Below are 19996 nucleotides of genomic sequence, written 5' to 3' on the forward strand. Positions count from 1 at the left end.
CTGGCCTGTAGCACTAGTTTTGGCCAAGTCTAAAAGAGATTGAAGACTAGAAGCTGAGTAGCAGGTATTGATGTGGGATACTGTGAGGTTCTGGGCTCAATCAATGCTACTGTAGAGCCAGGTGACCAAGATAGATTCAAATGACAGGAGAGGAGATTTTTAAAAATGCTCTCAAATTACATAGCAACAATGACCAAATTCGGCACTGCGTGTCTGGGTGGGAGGGACAGGTGGATGCCAGCGAAAGAGCTGCAGCCCCTAGTGTGCTGGCAGAAGGTGAGAGCTGGCTTCTTTGTAGAGGGCACAGACCAGGTGGCACTGCCTGGCCTCCAGGGTTCACAGACTAGGCTTCTATGAAGAGACTGCAGGGGATGAAGCCAAGAGACTTGATTCTGATCAGCAGGCCTTCCTAGACACAATACCCAAGGATGCTCTGAGGAGGTTGAGGCCAACCTCTGTCAGACAGAAGATTCGGGAGCTCAGAGTCAGTGGACTAAGATGCATGTGCACTGACTCGTGAGGCTGGGGTGGGAAGGGGAGATGAGGACCCAGAGGAAAACTAACTAGTGCTACTAGAAACTAAGCATGGGCAATGGATGAACAGAGCACGGACTATCTAACAATGACACTTTCTTATGCAGAGCCTGGGGAGAACATGAAGAAACACATTTGTGTATGAACAAGTGATAGAAGCATTTCAAAACAACAACTCACATTTCACAAGCAAAAAGTCCCTGAATTCCTGGTGGTCTGTAAACACCGGTGGCGTTGGCAAGGGTGGGCCAAAAAGTGGCACGCTTTCTTCTGAAAATATTTTCAGCCTATACAAAGAACATTCCAGAATTAGTTGGTTCTGTTTTTCTAAGGTCACCAATATTTTTTGTAAGTCACTGTGTTCAGAGACCTATGTAATATGTCGGGGAGATTCATCCCAGAGGAGCCTGTGTCACCTCTGAGCACCTCCCTTCCAGGGGACAGGCCCTGACTTTAGGACCTACCAGCCTATGGATAGACTGAACAACAGCAATGGTGCCCTGAGCAACCAGGGCATACCAGGAAGTGTACTTTGGATTTTAAAGCTTGCTAAACATGCCAGTGGTAAATGTACTCATTCTACAGCGGGTTCAAGGTCCCTGGGGGACAAATACTTTTCACAAATCTTCAGTCAGTAAATGACTGAGGGTCAAACCCACTTCCCCTATCTGGCAGAAATTGACATTCCTTCCACAACATCCTTTTAACAGATTCATTTTGAGAAACATAAAGTCAAGTGGGCAAGGTAGTAGTAGGGAAGGGGCACTCTGACCAAGGTCAAACAAATTTTTTTCTCCTCTAAATTACAAAACACCAAACTAACCCTGTCCCCTGGGCCCACTGTGAATAGTAATACTATATGGAGCAAGATTCTTCTGAAGAGAGGTGGCTTCACAGGATATTCTAGAAGGTGAGAACATGTCTAATAAGCCACCCAAAGAATAGAGGTGAGGTACATCAGAATAGAGTTGAGGTTATCACCTACCTGTAATGGTCATTTTGCTGGTCATACCTCACTAAGGCAAAAATATCTGTGGGGACAGTCAAGGCAATTTACAATATCCTTGATGCTACACCTGACAGCTTGTGCCCTGAGATCTTTCCTGCAGAATTCTTGAGCAAGCTTTCTGTGGCTAGGCACCTATTGCTCTGAAGCAGGGCTAGAACCCCACCTCTTGATGAGAGACGGCCTTGGAGAGCACACCTCAGATCTGGTGTCTAGGGTTAGCATCTGTGTGTTCTTCTGCTGCTGGGAAGAGCTTAGATGAATCCTCCAAAACTGTCAGATCAGCAATGTAAGTAAACACACTAAACAGCCAAGGAGACAGCAGAACCAAAGGAGCAGTTCCCTCCCTGGAGCCCAAACAAGATCCTGACACGGATTCCTCATCTATTTCATTTCACACATTCTGAGATGGGAAAACAATCGAAATGTTTCTACTGAACACCTTCCCTCTCCTTCTGCCTTTGGTAGACAAAACAGCACCGGAGAACAAGCCAAAATAGCAAGTGGCAGCTTCTGAGCAGAGTCGACTCTGCTTGGGCTGAAGCTTGACGTGTCCAGAATAGCTCAACTGCTGGGGTGTGGATCAGTGGCAGAGCACTTGTCTAACACGTGGGAAGCCTGGAGTCCATCCAGCACTTAAGAAAAAAGGATAAATGATATGTTATAGATTTCAATCTCAATATAACTCTTTAAAAATAAACTCAAATGGCACAGCTACCTGCTCTGAGGAGTGCTCTTCCGCTGCCCTCCTCTCTCATGGCCAGCCCTGCTGCTGTCTAGGGCTGAAGCCAGCAGGCTGGGGTACCCCACTTCTGTGCAGCTGCAAATACTCTGCTCTTGTGCTCTGCGGGATGAACTCTCATTAACCACCTTTTGGTTCTTTTAGAAGCCCACGTGCCAAGCCCAGTGTGGAGAATCTCCAATAAGGGGCATTGTAAAGCTCCTCTCACAACAAACCACTGTGTCTTCCCTGCTCCACTCAGAGTTTTCTGTCATGTAAGAAAAATCACCATGGAAATGGGAACTATCAGTGCCATAGCCCAATGAGCGGGGACAACAGGCTGTGATCAGAATGAGCAAAGAAGGCAGGCACATGGGTTCCACCTTAATTTATCTTCCTACTCTGTGGAAGAGATTTGGCCATTTCAACTTTTAAACACTTCCTTGCAAGATGTTGTTTGGCTTCAGGAGACAAGTCAGGATATAGAGAGCAGCTTCACCTGCAGACACGTGAGGTATAACAGTCTGTCTCTGGGGATAGGAGCAAGGGGATTAGACTTTATTTTGAAAATGCCCACTAGATGTCCCTTATTTACTGTGGCTAACCTATAGAGCCACTGCCTTTGCGGTTTACTCTCATGGCCTGTGACCATGGCAAGTGGGCAATGACTGAAATCTGGAAGGCCAGGATGAGCACATGTCCTGGGGTTGTCTGGCTGAGCAATGATGAGGTCATCGCCCCCCCCCCCCCCATTCTACAGACAATCTGAGTTTAGCAGGATTAGAGAAAGCAAGCATTATTAATTTTCTTGTTGTTGTTCTTTTCAAGACAGGTTTCTCTATGTAGTCCTGGCTGTCCTGGAACTCACTCTGTAGATCAGGCTGGCCTTGAACTCACTGAGATCCACCTGCCTCTACCTCCCAAATGCTGGTATTAAAGGTGTGTGCTCCCACTGCCTGGCAACATCATTAATTTTACCATGCCTCAGACTTTAATTAAGCAGCTATTATCAGGGCTTAGAATAATTCCTCAGAGACCTCCTGCCTACACTCTTGAGTGCTGCCATTACAGGTGTGAGCCAGTGTGCCCAGTTTTTTTTTTTTTTCCATATTTGAGACAAGGTTTTTGTTATGTGGACCCAGCTGGCCTCAAACCTGTGATTCCCTGCCCAGGCCTTCAGTATGTTGGGACTGTAGGCAAGCAGCCACAGACTTTTATACTTGAAGTCAACTTCCCAGAGGGTTTTCTGCTTATTCCTCGGATTTATTGTTGCCAGTGGATAATGGGGCACCACTCCTTCTTATTTCAGAGACTTCCTGAGAAAAGAGAAGACATTTTGGAAGTCAAAGCTGGGTGTGGTGGCACGTGCTTGTAGCCTCAGCACCCAGAGGGCTGAGGCAGGAGGATCTAAGTTCTAGATTCCCTCGGGAGTTAGCTGTGAAACACAATCTTCTGCACATGACATAGTGGATGCACCCATGAACACATAGCCATCCACAGGACTGGGCCCACCAACATTCCATTGTGGATAGGGAGGGATTCATGAGGCCCTAACCATCCCTGAAGAGCAGTAGGTAGTTAATGGTTGCTGGGATACAAAGAGTCATATTTCTCAGTGGTGTAGCCACTGGTAAGTTGCCTTTGCTCAAATAAATAACCGATGCTTATGCAAGCTTCACTGATTAAATACAGCAGGGCACACACAGAGACAAAAATGTGGGAGTGGACTTGGGAAGATGAGTTTTAGCAGGAGAGGGAGGATGACAACAGGACAGTGGAGGGCTGACCAAGGCACATCGCGTATGTGTGTGTGAAACTGAGAAACATGGAAAAGTGATTTCCTGAGAATTACTCCCACAGACGGTGGAAAGAGGAAGGGCAAGTGCAGTGCTTAGGCAAAAATTCCCCAACAATGTGTTAGGCCAGCCACCCAGGACATGCCTATCACCGAAGGTCCAGTGAGGCTGTTGAGTTGGAGCATGTATGCAGGCCCAGGATACGTGTAAAATGGGAGCGGATCATGGAAGGCTTAAAGGCGGGAGAAGATTCCTCTCCTTCCTGGAATACGATGGTGACAATATCGTTTCCAATGTGGCGCTTCCTTTCCACCTGTGATGAGCATAAAAGACACCATGAGAAGACCTGCTCTACCAGGGCGTACTCAGTTAAAGCACACTGTAGCAAAACCCCAGAGCCATCACGTAGCCCCAAGTAGTCTATGTGGCCTTGATACGCTATCTGGGTGCCTCTCCCAATGCAGGGTTCTTCATTTCCTCTTGCCAGCCCTCAGCTAATGTCTCCTTGTCAACCTCAAGGCCACCATGCTCAACAAACATCAACAAACATTACTGTGTCTGTCATGTTTAACATGATTCCTCATCCCCAGAGCTGTATTCGACGCACACATGAGGGTGCCTGGGGGAGAGAGCACACATGTACACTGGGGCTTCATGTAGGCTATCCAAGTGCTCCACCACTGATCTACACTACCAACTTACCTTAGCTAAGTTGAGAGCTCATACTTGGTGACAAAATATCTCTATATAATTTGACCCTAGTCAAATGCAGTATTTACAACTTCATAGACTGTATGGACTCTTTACAGCTACGTAGCTCCTAAGGCACAAAAGCTGCCACAAAGAATATGTGAGTAGATGTGGTATATGCCAGCTACATGGCACTCAGCAGAACAGAGACAGGCCAATTTGCCAGCTTTGTTCAAGACCTCTACTTACCTGGTCAAACTGAAATAATGCTGTTCCCCTGGATCCCTGTTGAGTCCCTATGTTGGGTCAGTGGTTTACTAAGGATGCTCACTTGTTTTTTGGCTTGGCCCTCACTGAAAGGTGGAGTTTATTTGCTTGCCCTGTCAATATGGGTCTTTCCCTCTTAGTAGAGTCAGAGTTTTATGTGACAGGAGTCTCAACTAAGCTAAGCATAACTCCCCAAATCCCCTCTGTCTAAACCCAGCTGCTAGGGCTGGAAAGAGCGCTTGGCAGTTAAGAGCATTTGTTACTCTTGTAGGGGACCTGGGTTTGACTCCCAGTATCTACATGGCTTACAACCATCCTTAACTTCAGCTTCAGATGATCAAAACCCTGTTCTTTCTCTGGGGGCACTGTATAACACAGCACACACATACAAATAGGCAAAACACTTATATATATTAAAACCAAACCAAACCCCAGCAGCCCACATCTTTATTGTGTCTAAATTTCAACAGGTTGGAATATTTTCTTCCCAAAATGGTCAACCTCTGGGGTGGGTAAGGAGAGCTCTGAGGGGACATTCCCAGCATGGCCAGCCCATGCAGACACTCAACGGTTAACTTCAACATCATTCTAAAAGCCACTTTTAACACCACATAACCAACTTTCTTAGAGTTTCTCTTGCTGTGACAAAACACCATTGACCAAAATCAACTTGGGGTTGAAAGGGTTTATTTCAGATTACAACTGTTATACTCCATCATCTAAGGAAGTTACTGCAGGATCTGATGCAGAGGCAATAGAGGAGCCCTTCTCACTGGCTTGCTCCCCATGGCTTTCTCAGTCTGTGTGTTTTTTTGTTTGTTTGTTTGTTTGTTTTGTTTTTAGTCCTGGCTGTCCTAGAACTCACTCTGTAGACCAGCCTGGTCTTGAACTCACAAAGATCTACCTGCCTCCGCCTCCTGAGTTGGGATTAAAGATGTGAGCTACCTCCACCCAGCTCAGTCTGTGTTCTTATAGCACCCAAGACCATCAGCCCAGGGATGGCATCACCCAATGAGCTGGACCTTCCCACAACAATTATCAATAAAAGGGGCACCTCAGGACAATCTGGTGAGGTTATTTTCTGAACTGAGGCTCCCTCCTCCCGAATGACTCTAGTTGCCAAGCTGATATAAAACTAGCCAGCACACCAACTTACTTTGTGTTCAGAATCTCATTCTGACAAGGCCAAAGGCAGGCACACTGGATGAAGCCACAGGGAGAAAGCATGTTAAATACAGAACAGTTTGCAAGGCTTCTTCTTGTAGTTGAGCAGGTCCCCCAGCTACATGTGCTGGAAGCCTGGCTCCAGGCATGGTCTTGCTAAGGGGTGGTGGTGTCTTGGAGAGGTGGGGCCTGGTGGGGTGATGCTTTTCTCATGGGAGATCATTCTTCCTCACTTAGGTCTATCTGGAACCTAACCTGGATTTCTCATGGCTGTGTGATTTCTTCAACATCTGTACCAACATGATAACCACCATAGGGGTCTCACTGAAGCCTAGTAAATGTCAGTGCTCTTGAAACTACATGACTCTGAGTGGAATAAACCTCTTTTCTTTATAAAGTACCCAGCTCCCAAGTATTTTGTTGTGGCAATATCACATAGACTAGTATGTCTTTAAAATCACAGTTGCACATGTACAAGCACATATATGTGTACGTATACCCACAGGCTCACTACTATTTCTGATCCTTAATTGAGATGATAGAGGCAGTTCAATTTCCAGCACCCACATTGCAGTTTACAGCTGTCTGTCACTCCAGTTCAAGCAGACATACATACATACAGGCAAAACCCCAATGTACATAAAAAACCTTTACAAGATGATAGAGGCAGTAACACCATGCTTCCTGAGCTTTGTTTGCAGTTCACACACAGACTATAAAGGAGTGCCTGAACTGGTAGCTGGTAACTGAAGCAGAGCTCACAGTAACATGCCTTGTCTCTAATTCTGCAAATCATTGCAATGCTCAGCTCACATTCAGTCACCATCTGATGGTCTGTGCTGTCAGAGAGCCTGTGGTCACATGTACCTGCTGTCTGTTTTCTTTGGAATACGGCAACATGGTGGAAACGTGAAACATGACCTCATGCCCTTGGTACACAGTATAGACTGAGTTGATCCCTGTGGTATTGTCTGTAAAACACAAGAACACAGTCAGTGAGTACACAGACGAAGGCATGCGGCACGCAGTACATTCTCAAAGACCATCAGGTTCATGAGTGTTGGCAAGCAGGGTAGATCACCGGATGTCAACTCTGCACTCGAGGCTCCTGTCCATGAGGACAGACCTGGCTCATACTCTCTAAGCTCCCTGCTGCCTGCTGCACATCTAGTTTGAACACAGGAAGTCAGGAGAAGTCTGGCTAGCAAGGGAGAACATGCTGCAGTCCCCATCTTCCTGTGGCTGTGGGGTAAAGGACACTCATGCTGATGCAGCTGCGATGCCCACAAAATCACAGGGAGGTTTCAGAAGAACAGTCTTGATGAAAGGCATAGGCTCTGGAGGCAGATGGACCAGGGCCTGAGTTCTCACTGGCTATGCTGCCCTCCTCAAATTTAAGGCGTTATCTTATTTTATAATTCACTTTTTAAAACTATGTTACTTTTTGTTTTTAAGTGTGTGCACATGTGTGGGGGTCCAAATGTCCATATCTAGTGTCTTCTTCAATTGCTCTTAGCATATCTTTTCTCCAAGTTTCACTTTTGATTTAAAGTCAGTCATTATATCAGTTATTCCTAAGCTTGGTGGATTAAATCAATGACTAACACTTATTTTTTTTAAAAGAAGATTTATTTATTTTTATGTGTTTGAGTGTTTTGCCTGCATGTATGTTTGTGTACCAAGTGTTTACAGTGCCCACAGAGTCCAGAAAAGTGTATCAGACCCCCTAGAACTGAAATTACAGAGTTTCTCTGATTCTGTGTCTTAATTTGAACAGGGGACAGTAGTATCTAACTCTCAGGGACACAGGAAGACTCAGACTTTGCAGGTCCCTGTAAAGTGCTTAACCTAGCAGAGACCTGGCTTGAGAGAGCTCAGCAGATAGTAGTCAGGACCTATAGTGAGGCTAAGAGCTGACCACCAGTGACGAGCTTACAGGTGCTTAGGAGCCCATCATGTACATGAGAAAGCTTGTCAGAAGAAAGCTGGGCCACACCTTCCACCTCTGGACTGGTAACTAAGGCATTTCCATGGCAGTTCTCATGCATTGCTTTCCTGCTGTGGGCTGTCAGGAAGACAGGCTCCCAGACAGTCAGGCTACCTAGACTAGAAGTCTGTCACATTTAAGCAAAAGGAGCCTTGTACCACCTGACTGACTTTCTCTGAGGCTTGACTGAAGATCAAACAAAAACCACAAACACAGAAGCACAAGAAAATGCTAGAAACGCTTCTCTTACGTTTTTTGGTTGTGAGCCTAGCCTTTAATGGCTGAGCCATCTCTCCAGCCCAGAAACGCTTCTCAGATAGAAGCTAACCTAAGTGATTCAAGTCTAAACCTGCCATCTAGTCTGTCTTCAACCACCTTCTACCTTTCCAAGCTCCCCATTCAATACCCTGAGATCAGTTACCTCAGGGCAGAGACCCAGGGATCTGGTGGGAATCCTTCTTCCTCTTCTCCCCCATTATCCATCATCATGGGATCTGGTGTCTTCTTCCTCAGAGGCTCTGGAGTTTGTACACTTGTCTCCGTGCCAGCCTGCTGTTCTACCAACCATGACAGTCATCACCACCCCCACTCCACCCCACCCCTGTTTACACTGTGGAATCTGCTTCTCCAATGGCCTGCTCCCTCCAGATTATCATCCCCACAGGTCTGCCCTAAGGGGACCTCACTGCTCTACTCAATGACATGCAAGGGGACTTCAAACACCTTACAGGGCCAAACCTTTCCTTTTCTAGTCTGAATTACAACCTTTTTGTTCCCTCTGTTCCTTCCAGCCAGAAAGATATTCTCTTAGTTTCTAGAACAGCATGCCACATTTGCTCCTGCCTCAAGGACTTCACAGATGTTCCCTGTCTGAATTCTTTTCTCATATTCTCCAACTGTTCCCACTCATCACTCCCTTGCTCCCTCAGAGAAGTCTTCTATTCCATGATTCGACAAAGCGCCTGTGGCACTCTCTGTGGCTCCTGATTCCTGTGAGCACTGACTGCCAAACTATTTCATAATCACTATTACTGTGCTGCCTGTGCTGCCCAAGGGACTGTCGGCTCCTAGAAAGGTAGGGGCCATGTTGTTTTGTGCACACAGACCCCAGGGCCCAGCAGGGTCCTGGAACACAGATGGTGCTTATTGGTAAATATAGCTATGGGATAACTGAGACATGTCACAAATGGCCCTCGATGAGGTGGGATAGCCTTATGAGATTCTACAACAGATGTGGCCCTTCCTTGATGGAAATACCATTCATTGTGCATGACCTTATGTATTTGTTGATCATGTCTCTTGGTGCGTCCTATGAGTCTTATAAAACCAATGGAGTCGATGACTGCCCAGAAAGACCTATGTTAGACTGGGGATGATCGTCATGTAACAGAATTTTACTAATTCCAACAAAGGGCAGCTTACTTTTAGTGTCCAGACCGCCACGGTAGCCTGTCCAGCCCTTTAGAGTAATGGTGTCACCGAGGAGATTCAAAAATTTTTGAAAAGCTTCACTTCCAATTTCTGCAAGAAAAGGCAAGGGATGAGGAAAGCATGGATCTCTGGTCCTCATTTCCTGACCATAATGAAATCGGTGGACAATGAGGTGTTGTTGATATGCACTATATCAAAACACCAGGTTGCATGGCCTTCCAGCCAGGGGCCATAAGGAGGCTCCATAATTCTCAGGAAGCCAAGGAAGGAAAAAAAACCAGGTACTGTTGTTGCTTTGCCCAGTGATAAACATGAAAGATACAAATGCAGGAAGAGGGTACTGTCTTTATATTTACTTAACCAGAAACAGTGTTCTCCAGGACCCACCCACTGCAGGGACCCATAGAAGTTAGGCGGCAGTAAAATACTTAGTAAATGAGTGAAACTGGTTGTGAGCTGCCTTATAAAACTCTGTAAACTGCCTCCTGGTATTGGAGATTCCAAATAAATACTCAGTTTTGGCTGTGGGAAAGGCAGTAAAGGGCACCCCCAGTAGGGGTGAGGTAAAGGGCAGGGTCTCCCTCAGCAGGGGTGAGGAGGAGCTGCTCACCATTGCTGAACATCTCGTCGTCTGTGAGCTGCCCATCCTTGGCAAAAAGTACCCCGAATTTGAAATTCACAGAGCCCTTACAATGAGACAGCAAAAGAGAGGCCAGTTAATCTTATCACTGAAGCATGCATAGTGTTTGCCATTTAGGATTACTGCAATCATCCGACTGGACACTTAGGGGAGTCCTTCCTCCCATGAGCCCCAGGGCTGACCAATGTTAACAAGAGACACTCTTTTTTCTGTAGGTTGCAAAATAACTAGCAGATGAGTAGATCCATTTCTATACCAGTTAACAATTTCATTATTGATGGCATCAGGAGGATGCCAGGTCCATGCAGGAGCAGCATGGTGCTGCTGACACACAGCCACAGGTACTCATGGGTCTGGCACCACATTCTGATCTACCCATCAGCAACAGTTCCCAGAAGAGTAGGGGAGCTAATTGTCACTCAGAGCCAAACAGAACAATCTCAGACTGAAGTCTGGTAGGCTCTTCTAGAAATAGATATGGAAATTGTGGGCAATTTATGTGAAAAGCTCACCTCCCCCCATTCCTGAAGATATTTAATCTGAACAGATGTGCAAATAAAAGACAAAGCAAGCCAAGCAAGCATGGTTTGAGTTTATAATTCTCAGTTTGAGTTTATAGTTCTCAGTTCTTTGGAGGATTGATATAATCTGATCCTGCAAAAAATGACCACCACCAATGTATGATGGGAGCGCTTCAGAGAAGAGAGGAAGACAGAGGAATGGAGTCAGGGAGCAGGAAGTAGGCTCTCAACTGTTACTTTTAAAAGATTTGTTTATTACATATGGCTTGTTATGTGTTGCCATAATTCATTACTATATATGTATGTGGTGGTTATATTTATCACACAAGAGCATGTGCCCTCAAAACAGGGTACTGGATCCCTTAGAGCTGGTGTTACAGGCGGTATGACTTGCTGGACATGAGTGCTGGGAAGCAAATCTGGTTTCTATGCAGGAACAGTACATGGTCTTAATTGCTGAACCATCCCTGGAGCGCCCCCCCCCCAACTCTGTGTTTTTAATGATATTGCCATTAATCTGGGCAGGGGATTTATATGCCATTCTCTCTAATTTTGTGCACGCCCAAATTACTTAATAATAAAAGAATCCACTGTTGGAAGAACAGCACCATTACAAGGGTGTCTCACCCACCACTTGGTGAAGGATTCTTGTTGGCCAGTCAAGGTGTGGGTGATCAAGAGTATTAGTCCATGGGGCCAGAGGTGGGAGGCCAAGGCACAATGCTGGGAATGACAAAATTAAGACTCTGAAAACCCAGCCTAGGCTGATGGCTCAGTGATTAAAGTGCTTACCACATATGCAAGAAAAAGTGGAATTCAGACCCCAGAACCCACATAAATGCCTGGTAGGTATGGCAAGGTGTCTGCCTGCCTTTCTAGTAAGGAACCCCAAAGTAAGCTAGCTACCAAACTGGATGTGTCAGGGAGCTCTGAATTTGATTTGGAAATTCCAACTCAATGAATAAGGTAGAAGAGGGGTAGTAGATGAGTCCTGACATCAACTTAAGACATCTACATGTATGTGCACATGTACCCAACACACAGAAACATGCACACATACCACATACATATAATTATGAAAAGAAAGAAAAGAATCTGAAAATCTATGCCTGAGGCTGTGCTTAAACCCTTCTCTGTGTCTAACACACCAGCAGACAGATGCATGTCCTTCTGTAACAGTGGCTTTCTATACAGACACAGAAACAGGGAGGGTATTCCTATTGTGGGGGATAATGTTCTTCCCCACCAGGCAAGCCTCAGCTCCAACAACAATTTCCAGAGAGACCACCTACCACTGCCCCTGTTCACTCTCTTTACACCACTATCCCGACTGTAATTCTTCTTTGTTTCTTTTTTTCAGGACAGGGTTTCTCCGTGTAGCCTTGGCTGTTTTGAAATTCTCTGTGTAGACCAGGCTGGCCTCGAACTCACAGAGATCCACCTGCAGGTTTGCCACGATGGCCCTGGTCTGCATCTCTTTTCTCTTGTCCTGGTGTTAATAATACTCCCCAGAGAGTCCCAGTTTAAATGAGAAATTGTATAGAACCTTCCACGTCAGGTGGACGTTTCAGGAAGAACTTGTCTTAAGTTCTTGAACTTTCTTGGACTCTACTGAAATAATTTGCTGTCTGGGCTTCGCAGATGATGCCCACAATGAGCAGAACGTATTCATCTATTTTCAGAAATCAAGGTGTCTACCAGCATAATGAGCTGTTTTGTACTTTAGGAGAGGTAACTGCATCTGGAACTACTGGATCATAACACACTATTTTGAGATGTTGCTTTCCTGCACTAGGAACTGAACCCAGGAATTCACCACACATGCTAGGCATATGCTCTACCACTGAGCTCCATCCCCTAACAGACTATGTTGGAATAAGACACTAAACACATCAGGGCTTCATAAGCATTGGATTTTGAGGGATGTAGAGAGCTTTCCAGGCCCCAAGTTCAGTCTGGGTCTCTGGAGAGAGCCTGTTGGAGAGTTATAGGCATTGATTTCCTCAGGACATGGTCCTGCTCAGACACAGAAACTGGTCACATTTGTCATTTCTATTTGTTTGGAAGTTAAAATATTTATAAAATTTAAAAAGATATATTTATTTGTATTTTATATGCATATGTTTGCCTGCATATATGTTTGTGCACTACATGTGTGTTCAGTGCCTGTGGAGGCTTGTAGGGGTACTGGAACTGGAGTTACACATGTTGTGAGCCACTATGTGATGCTAGGAACTGAACCTGTTCTGCAAGAACAGCCAGTGTTCACTGCTGAGCCACTTGTCCAGCCCCTACTTCTAATTTTATCTATGGAATTTACGTTCTAAATTATATTTCTTCTGTTAAAAGCAAAGTCTGAGCAGAAAATTCCAGCAAAGCCAGACTTGCTGGAACTGAGAAAGGATGGCCTTGTTCAAAACAGCACTGCTGGTTCCCTGCCACTGTTGTTCAGACAGGGCCCTGGCTAGTGTTATGACAACTTGACACAGCTAGAGTCACCTGAAAGAGGGAACCTCAATTGAGAAAAGGCCTCCATAAGATAAGGCTGTAAGACATTTTCTAAATTAGTGACTGATGGGGGAGGGGGAGGGCCCACCCCAGTATGGGTGGGGCCACATCTGCACTGGTGGTCCTGGGTTCTGTAAGAAAGGAGGTTGATCGAGCTAGTAATGAACAGCTCTCCATGGCCTCTGCATCAGCTCCTGCCTCTAGGTACTACCCTGCTTGAGTTCCTGTCCTGACTTCCTTCAGTGATGAACAGTGATGTGGAAGCATGAGCCAAATACATGCTTTCCTCCCAACTTACTTTTGGTCATTGTGTTTCATCACAGCAATGGTAACCCAAACTAAGACAGTCTTCTGTGTTTATAGGGTTCCACCTGTTTGTAGTTCACTGGTTTCCCCTGTGTGCATACTGCACAAGACACCATATCTCTTTTGGGGATGCCTGTCTGTGCAGCCATGAGCAAATAAAACACGGATTTCCGGTCACCAGCTTCATTTTACTAAATAGCTAATCTTTCAGGGACATTGCAAGTATTCCGTATTGTTTTTTGTTTCCTGCTTTTCCTGCCCATCATCACAACTCATAGCTCATCACTAGGATGGACTAGAGTCAAGGCCAGTGTGCCCTGCTGATTCTAGACGAGATGCTATAGGATTCAATGAGGATGCCTGGACCCATTGCTTAGAAAAGCTCTGATGGATATGACCTCTGCTCACCCCTCCCCAAGTCATCAACAAGGGACATTTTCTTCAAGCAAATATCCCCTTAGTAAGGAACAAAACAGAAACGGAAATCTAGCCTGTACAGGGTAGGTCAGAGATGAAGTGGGTGTTGTCAGCACACTGGAGTGGTTATAACAAATTCACTAAGACACATTTGAGTTCAGGACATTTTATAAAGACATGTCAACTAGGTGAGGTGATGGATTGGACTTGGGGTATCAGGGAAATGGAGGAGTTAGGATTTTACCAAGAAATTAGACAAATGATATTTTCATTTCTGCTATGGATAATATGCACAAACCATCATTTCCTTACTCAGTTATCTAAGGATAACATGCTGGATATTTCTATGACACACATACATTTGCACAGGGCACACATGTGTGCACACAGGAGCACACACACACACACACTTAAAATGAGGGTAACAGAATGAAGCATGCAGATGTCTTTGGCACTTAGCACAATACAGTATGTGGCTACTGCACAGACATCCTACTTGAATGGAAATGTGCACTTCTTTACACTACATTCATGTATTTATGCAGATTTAAGTATACTGGTCTATTTACAGACAGCTGTACAGAAAGTTCTGAAGAAGACCTTGGCCAGCCCATTCAGTCATGCCCCTCTGTGAGAACAAGCCAACACCGCAGATGCACTAAGAGAGACTCTGAGAGTCTCTGACTCAGAAAGAAGGCTGCACTCGCAGTGAAGGGACTGATACTCACCTCTTGTTCTTCCAGAACCAGCAAGTCCTGTCAAGCAAAGTTTCAGAAGTTATATTTATACATCATGGTGATTACTGGATTTTGGTTCTCTGAGAAAGCCAAGCTTTACATACTCACATGATTTGATGTTAAGATAATTTGGAAATAATGTAAGTTGGTTATTGGATCTCTCTTTAAGGAAAACAAAACCAAAAATAAACAACTGAAAACAAAACTCCAGCTGGGCCATACACCTCTCAGAAAACCTCTGATAAATACTAACTGCTGCTCACCCACCCTAAATCAATGCACACTCACTGCTTCAGAAAAACATTCCCTTAGTAAGGAGATAAAATTGAGAAGTAGAGAACTAAACACCAATGTCAAAGGTTGACAGCAGGATTAAGATATTGGTCCAGAGCATCTCATTACTTGCCCCACACTAGGACAGCTGCCCTGAAGAGACCGTCTCCTGAGATCAGCAGGAAGCAGCGTAATCCTAAAGAGCCCTGGCTTTGAGTTCTTGCTCTGCTGCCTACAACTGTGTTTGTTTCTTACCCATGACTATCTTGCCCTACATGGGTCACTATGGAAAGTGACAGAATGAGTGTGAGGGACATCTGGCAAACAGCCTCAGGTCATTTTCCCATCTCACACTCAGTTATTTCATAATAAAGTGAAGTTGGTAAGCAGATACCAAGGCCAAAGGCTTCAATAGAGGTCACTGGGTGAGTGGAGGTGGGGAAGGTGGGTCCAGGTAAGCCATGGCTGCCAGTGAGAGCTGAGAGGAGGGCCAGGATAGAGGTGGAAGAGGCTGTGGGAGCCTCATCTTCCTTGTCAACCCTGGAGATGACAATTCTTCAATTCTTTTGTTTTTTTCTTGATTTCTTTTTTAAAATAAAATTTTATTTAAATTGAGAAGCAATATTATTTTAGATATTGATCCCAGTTCCCTCTCCCTCCCATCCTTCCATGTCTCCCCACTGCCCCCCATTCCATCTCCCATCCACTCCCCAGGGAGAGTGAGGTCTTCACTGAGGGATCATCAAAGTCTGTCACTTTGATGACAGAGACAGAGGGCCTAGGCCCTCCCCTGTTTATCTAAGCTAAGAGAGTGTCCCTCCATAGGGAATGGGCTCCCAAAGTCCATTCATGCACTAGGGATAAATCTGCTTCCACTGCCAGAGGCCCCATGAACTGCTCAGGCCTCCTAACTGACACCCGCATTCGGGGGGGTGGGGCTGGTTCAGCCCTATGCTGGTTTCCCAGCTGTCAGTATGTAGTCTGTGAGCTCCCACTTGCTCAGGGAACTGACAATTCTTAAAGAAGTATGTGAGGCACACAAAATCCTCCATTTTTTGTAACACAAGGGCTCTTTTGTTCAGAATTCAGCCATTATTGTTTCTGAATCCTGGAAAAAATAAAACTGCTATGTGTCTTATACTTCATATTTGCATGTCGTTACACACTTTACTGAAAAACCCTCTTTTCCATAATTTCCTTTGATCTCAAGCACCCTGCCATGTAGCCTAATCATTCCAGAATTACAGGTAAGGAATTGGAGATCCAGCAGAGCCTAGATTCTTCTGAAACCTGCAAGTACACACTTATGGTGAATACAATAACGGGGAGCTTCCCAACTGCCTTTAGTCCAGCAAGTATCAGACCTGGGGCACTCTGCTACCTACTGGCCCCTGGCCTGGTGAGGGTCCTCAGTGTCCAGGCTGTGGAAGTAGCCTTGTACCAGGAGGCCCCAGGGTCTCAATATGCAGCTCTGGTGGCAGAAGAGATGCCACAGGCTGCCAGCTCATATTTCCTTTGTATCTTCCTTGTTTTGGACTATATCTGCTCAGAAGTAGGTGCTCCTGCCAGGCACTGTGGTCTACCAATGTCACACCTGACAGCATTCAAAGTTTTAAAACTCTCATTTCTGGATTTGTGAGCACCAACTAGATCTCTTTTTGTTGTTTCCTAGTTTGTAATTTCAGCCTGGAAGGTCTAATTTTATGTTAGTAATGGTGTTTCTTAAAGTCCTAGTGATGTTATTTTTCTTTGTGTCTGTGTGTACATGTTTGTGTATGTATGCATGTGTGTAGGAGGCATGTGCATGTCATAGGTCATGTGTGAATATCAGAAGAAACCTGTGGTGTTGGTTCTTGCCTTCCACACTGTTTTCCACTGTGTGCGGCAGGTTAGCTGGCCTGGCTTCTGAAAATTTCCCCATCCCTGCCTTTCACCTTGCTGCAATTATGGATGCTAGCTACTGCCTTAAGCGGGCTCTGAGGATCTGAAACCAGTCTTCAAACTTTGCCAGTCCCTGCTGTTGCTTTTTTAAGGTAATTTTGATTTTGACCATTAGTATGTAGCTAACATTAAACTAAAACAACAACGACAACAAATATTAGCCAGGCAGTGGTGGTGTATGCCTTTAATCCCAGCACTCAGGAGGCAGAGGGAGATGGATTTCTCTGAGTTCAAGGCCAGTCAGGTATACAGAGCTAGTTCTAGGACAACCAAGGATACACAAAGAAAGCCTATCTCAACAAAGCTAAACCAAACTAAATTAAAAAAAAAAAAAAGTGCATGATTTTAAATAGACTTAAAAAAACTAGAAATGCTTTAAACATTCAGATTTAGTTCTGTAGATTTTTATTCAATCCCTGGTCACCAGGGATTGTCATCTACAACTATCCAGAACACAAGATGATAGAGAGATGCAGATCGGTAACACAGAGATGCCCACTTACCCACTTACTTAAAGCCAACTTACTTCTGGAAGGAATTTGGTCAAGAAAAGTGTCACTGCATTCTGGCAAGCAGAAGCAGAGGGGCAGCATTTTAATAGGACCAGACACCTTCCTTTTCTAATGAGGTGGTTCAACTTCTGTTCACTGTGTGGGTCCTGTGACTGTCAAGGGATCCTAACAATAATGTGCAGAAGTTGGGTGGTAGCTCTGATAGCGTGACTTTGGGGACTGCCCTCAGGCCCAGGGAGGCTCATGAGTGTTCATTGTTAAAGGGAGAAACCTAAAACACAATTATAGGAAATAATAAGATAACATTTTCATAGGAAACAGGCACAGAATGGTGACCCCAGCAGGCAGGGTGCTGATTGACTCTGTTACTCTGTGGGAGAGAAGGCAGCTGGGGCAGGCTAGCACAACCGCTGAGAGACAGGTGCCACAGGGCAGCTCCTCCAGGACTCTGGGGTGGTGTCTTCAGAGTGGGGAGAGTAGTGGTGATCACTCACAGGCACCAAGAAGGAAAGGGTTAAGAATGTTCTCATAGGCTGTTGTGGAGGTTCATGCCCATATGCCCAGCACTGCAGGGACTCAGGCAGGAAGGACATAAGCTTGAGGTCAGCCTAGTTTAATAAAGTGAGTTCTAGGGTAGCCTGGGCTTTATGGTCTTAAAAAAATCCAAGCTATATAATGGAGCAGTGAAAGCACATTGCTACTGATGTATTTAATTCTCATTTGCTTTTAAGGTTTCCGTAGTCATTTTAAGCACAGCACGGCTTAAATTTGCTCAGTTTAACCTAACACACTAAATTTTGCCCAAGTTTATTCTAGCAGAGTACAATATTATTTTATTGCTTATTTATGTATTTAGTACGTGTCTCTGTGTGTAGATGCATGCAATGCTTTGGTGTATGAGTGAAATTCAGAGGACAACTTGCAGAAGTCACTTCCCTCCTTCTACCATGCTGGTCCTGGTGGTCACACAAATAGTATTTTACAAATTAAGTGAAAGCAAAGGCTTGAGGACATTCAACTCTGTAAGTCTGGGTTAAGCTAAGTTGAAAGGCAATGACCTTAGTTTGAAAGCTTTCCTTAAAGGGATACAGAAACTAATTATTCATGCTCTCATCAGTTCTCAGATTCTCATTTGAGTTATTTCCCCTGCAAATGAACTCATTTACCTCTCTGCCTAGAGACCCCTGCTGCCTCCTGGACACAACCCCAGCTGCCTCTCCAGCCATGCCTTGTCATCTAGCTCTGGCACAACCCACCTCCTTGAAGCTCAGCTTGCTCTGTTGACTGGCATCCCATTGAGGATGGCTACAGTTCTAAAATTTCACAGCTATGAAGGCACAATATACACACATAGGCGCGCGCACACACACACATACGCACGCACGCACACACAGAATCCATGTATTGTTATGAAGCCCCACAGCTTCTTTTACCTTTTGTATCTCGGGATGAAAAATTTCCCTAGGGCCTTTCTCAAACTTGTCCAGGTTCATGGCACTGAAACAGAAGACAGAGTGAGTCAGTGAGGCAGGGACAGAAGCAACAGGGAGGAGGTGCCTTCACTGAAGAAGACAGGTAACATTGTCTCAAAAAACCATAGTGGACTCTCTGTAGGGCCTGATACACTGGAAATGAAGGAACTGAGCGAATCCATGAACTTCACCAATTGCCATGGGTAACTGTCCTTTCTTTCAGGATACTCATGCAGTGAGACAGTGGCTGTCATCTGGGACATTGGCCTCTCTCATATTGCTATTGACTCATTCGTTGTTCTGTTATCAACAATTTCATATTTATGATATCTTTACCCCTGGGCCCTGGAGCACAGATACTTGGTCTAAACCTTGCAGTTTACTAGCTCTGCAGTCTCTCCTGCCATCCTCTTAGGGGAATGGAGGCAACTGCAAGTAGACTTCGTGCAACTGAATTAGAGTCACTGAGAAAATGCTGGGAAAGCATTCAGCATGGTGTCTGACAAGGAAGCTACTATCATTAGGATGTAATGTCTTAGCTGGAGATAGAGTGACAGGCTCCATCTGAGTGGCAGCTTTCCCGGAGCCTGGGAGGGAGGATGAGAGGGATGTGGGAACCAAGGGCAGGAGCCAGATGTTCCAGTCCTTTCACTAGTTGTTCAGTGAAGAATAAAGCACATCCCCCCAGGGAGCCTTTGCTGACATCTGGGTTTCTATTTCAAAGTATAAGAATGAAATGAAAAAGATTTCTTGATTTTCTTTCTAAACCCAAAGTACCCAAGAGGGAGAAAAAAAAGCATCAGGCAAAGAATGCAGCAGGGAGGGAGGGTGCTTAGGAGCTGTGACTGGATAGTGTGGGACACTAGCCGTGAAATCTGGTTTTTCTGCTCTGAGCCTCCATTTCATCATTTGTAAAATGGAGGCAACCACAGTCCTGCCCTCTGGGGCTGCCTTGGAGACTCTAGGAGGGGATGCCCAGCTAGACAAAGTGCCAATCAAGGAAAGTGAATACACAAGGATCCCAGGAACATGCAATGCACACAGGGCCTCAGACTAGTGTGGGTCCGTCCTGA

General features: G+C 45.3%; 1 protein-coding gene across 4 annotated transcripts in view; it reads right to left on the minus strand.

The window, feature by feature from the left end:
* Garnl3 (GTPase activating Rap/RanGAP domain like 3) overlaps positions 1-19996 on the minus strand; it is a 151371-nt gene that overhangs the window by 37192 nt on the left and 94183 nt on the right. For all 4 annotated transcript variants that reach the window (XM_051185222.1, XM_051185223.1, XM_051185224.1 and 1 more), the window contains 8 exons: positions 18885-18948; positions 14717-14743; positions 10207-10282; positions 9588-9686; positions 7046-7149; positions 4262-4370; positions 1520-1565; positions 715-821 (listed from right to left, as the gene is read on the minus strand). In XM_051185222.1, the coding sequence (XP_051041179.1) occupies positions 715-821; positions 1520-1565; positions 4262-4370; positions 7046-7149; positions 9588-9686; positions 10207-10282; positions 14717-14743; positions 18885-18948 (632 nt within the window). The remainder of the gene's footprint in view (positions 1-714; positions 822-1519; positions 1566-4261; positions 4371-7045; positions 7150-9587; positions 9687-10206; positions 10283-14716; positions 14744-18884; positions 18949-19996) is intronic.

The sequence above is a fragment of the Phodopus roborovskii genome, unplaced genomic scaffold (genome assembly GCF_943737965.1).
Source record: "Phodopus roborovskii unplaced genomic scaffold, PHOROB, whole genome shotgun sequence".
Taxonomy (NCBI): domain Eukaryota; kingdom Metazoa; phylum Chordata; class Mammalia; order Rodentia; family Cricetidae; genus Phodopus; species Phodopus roborovskii.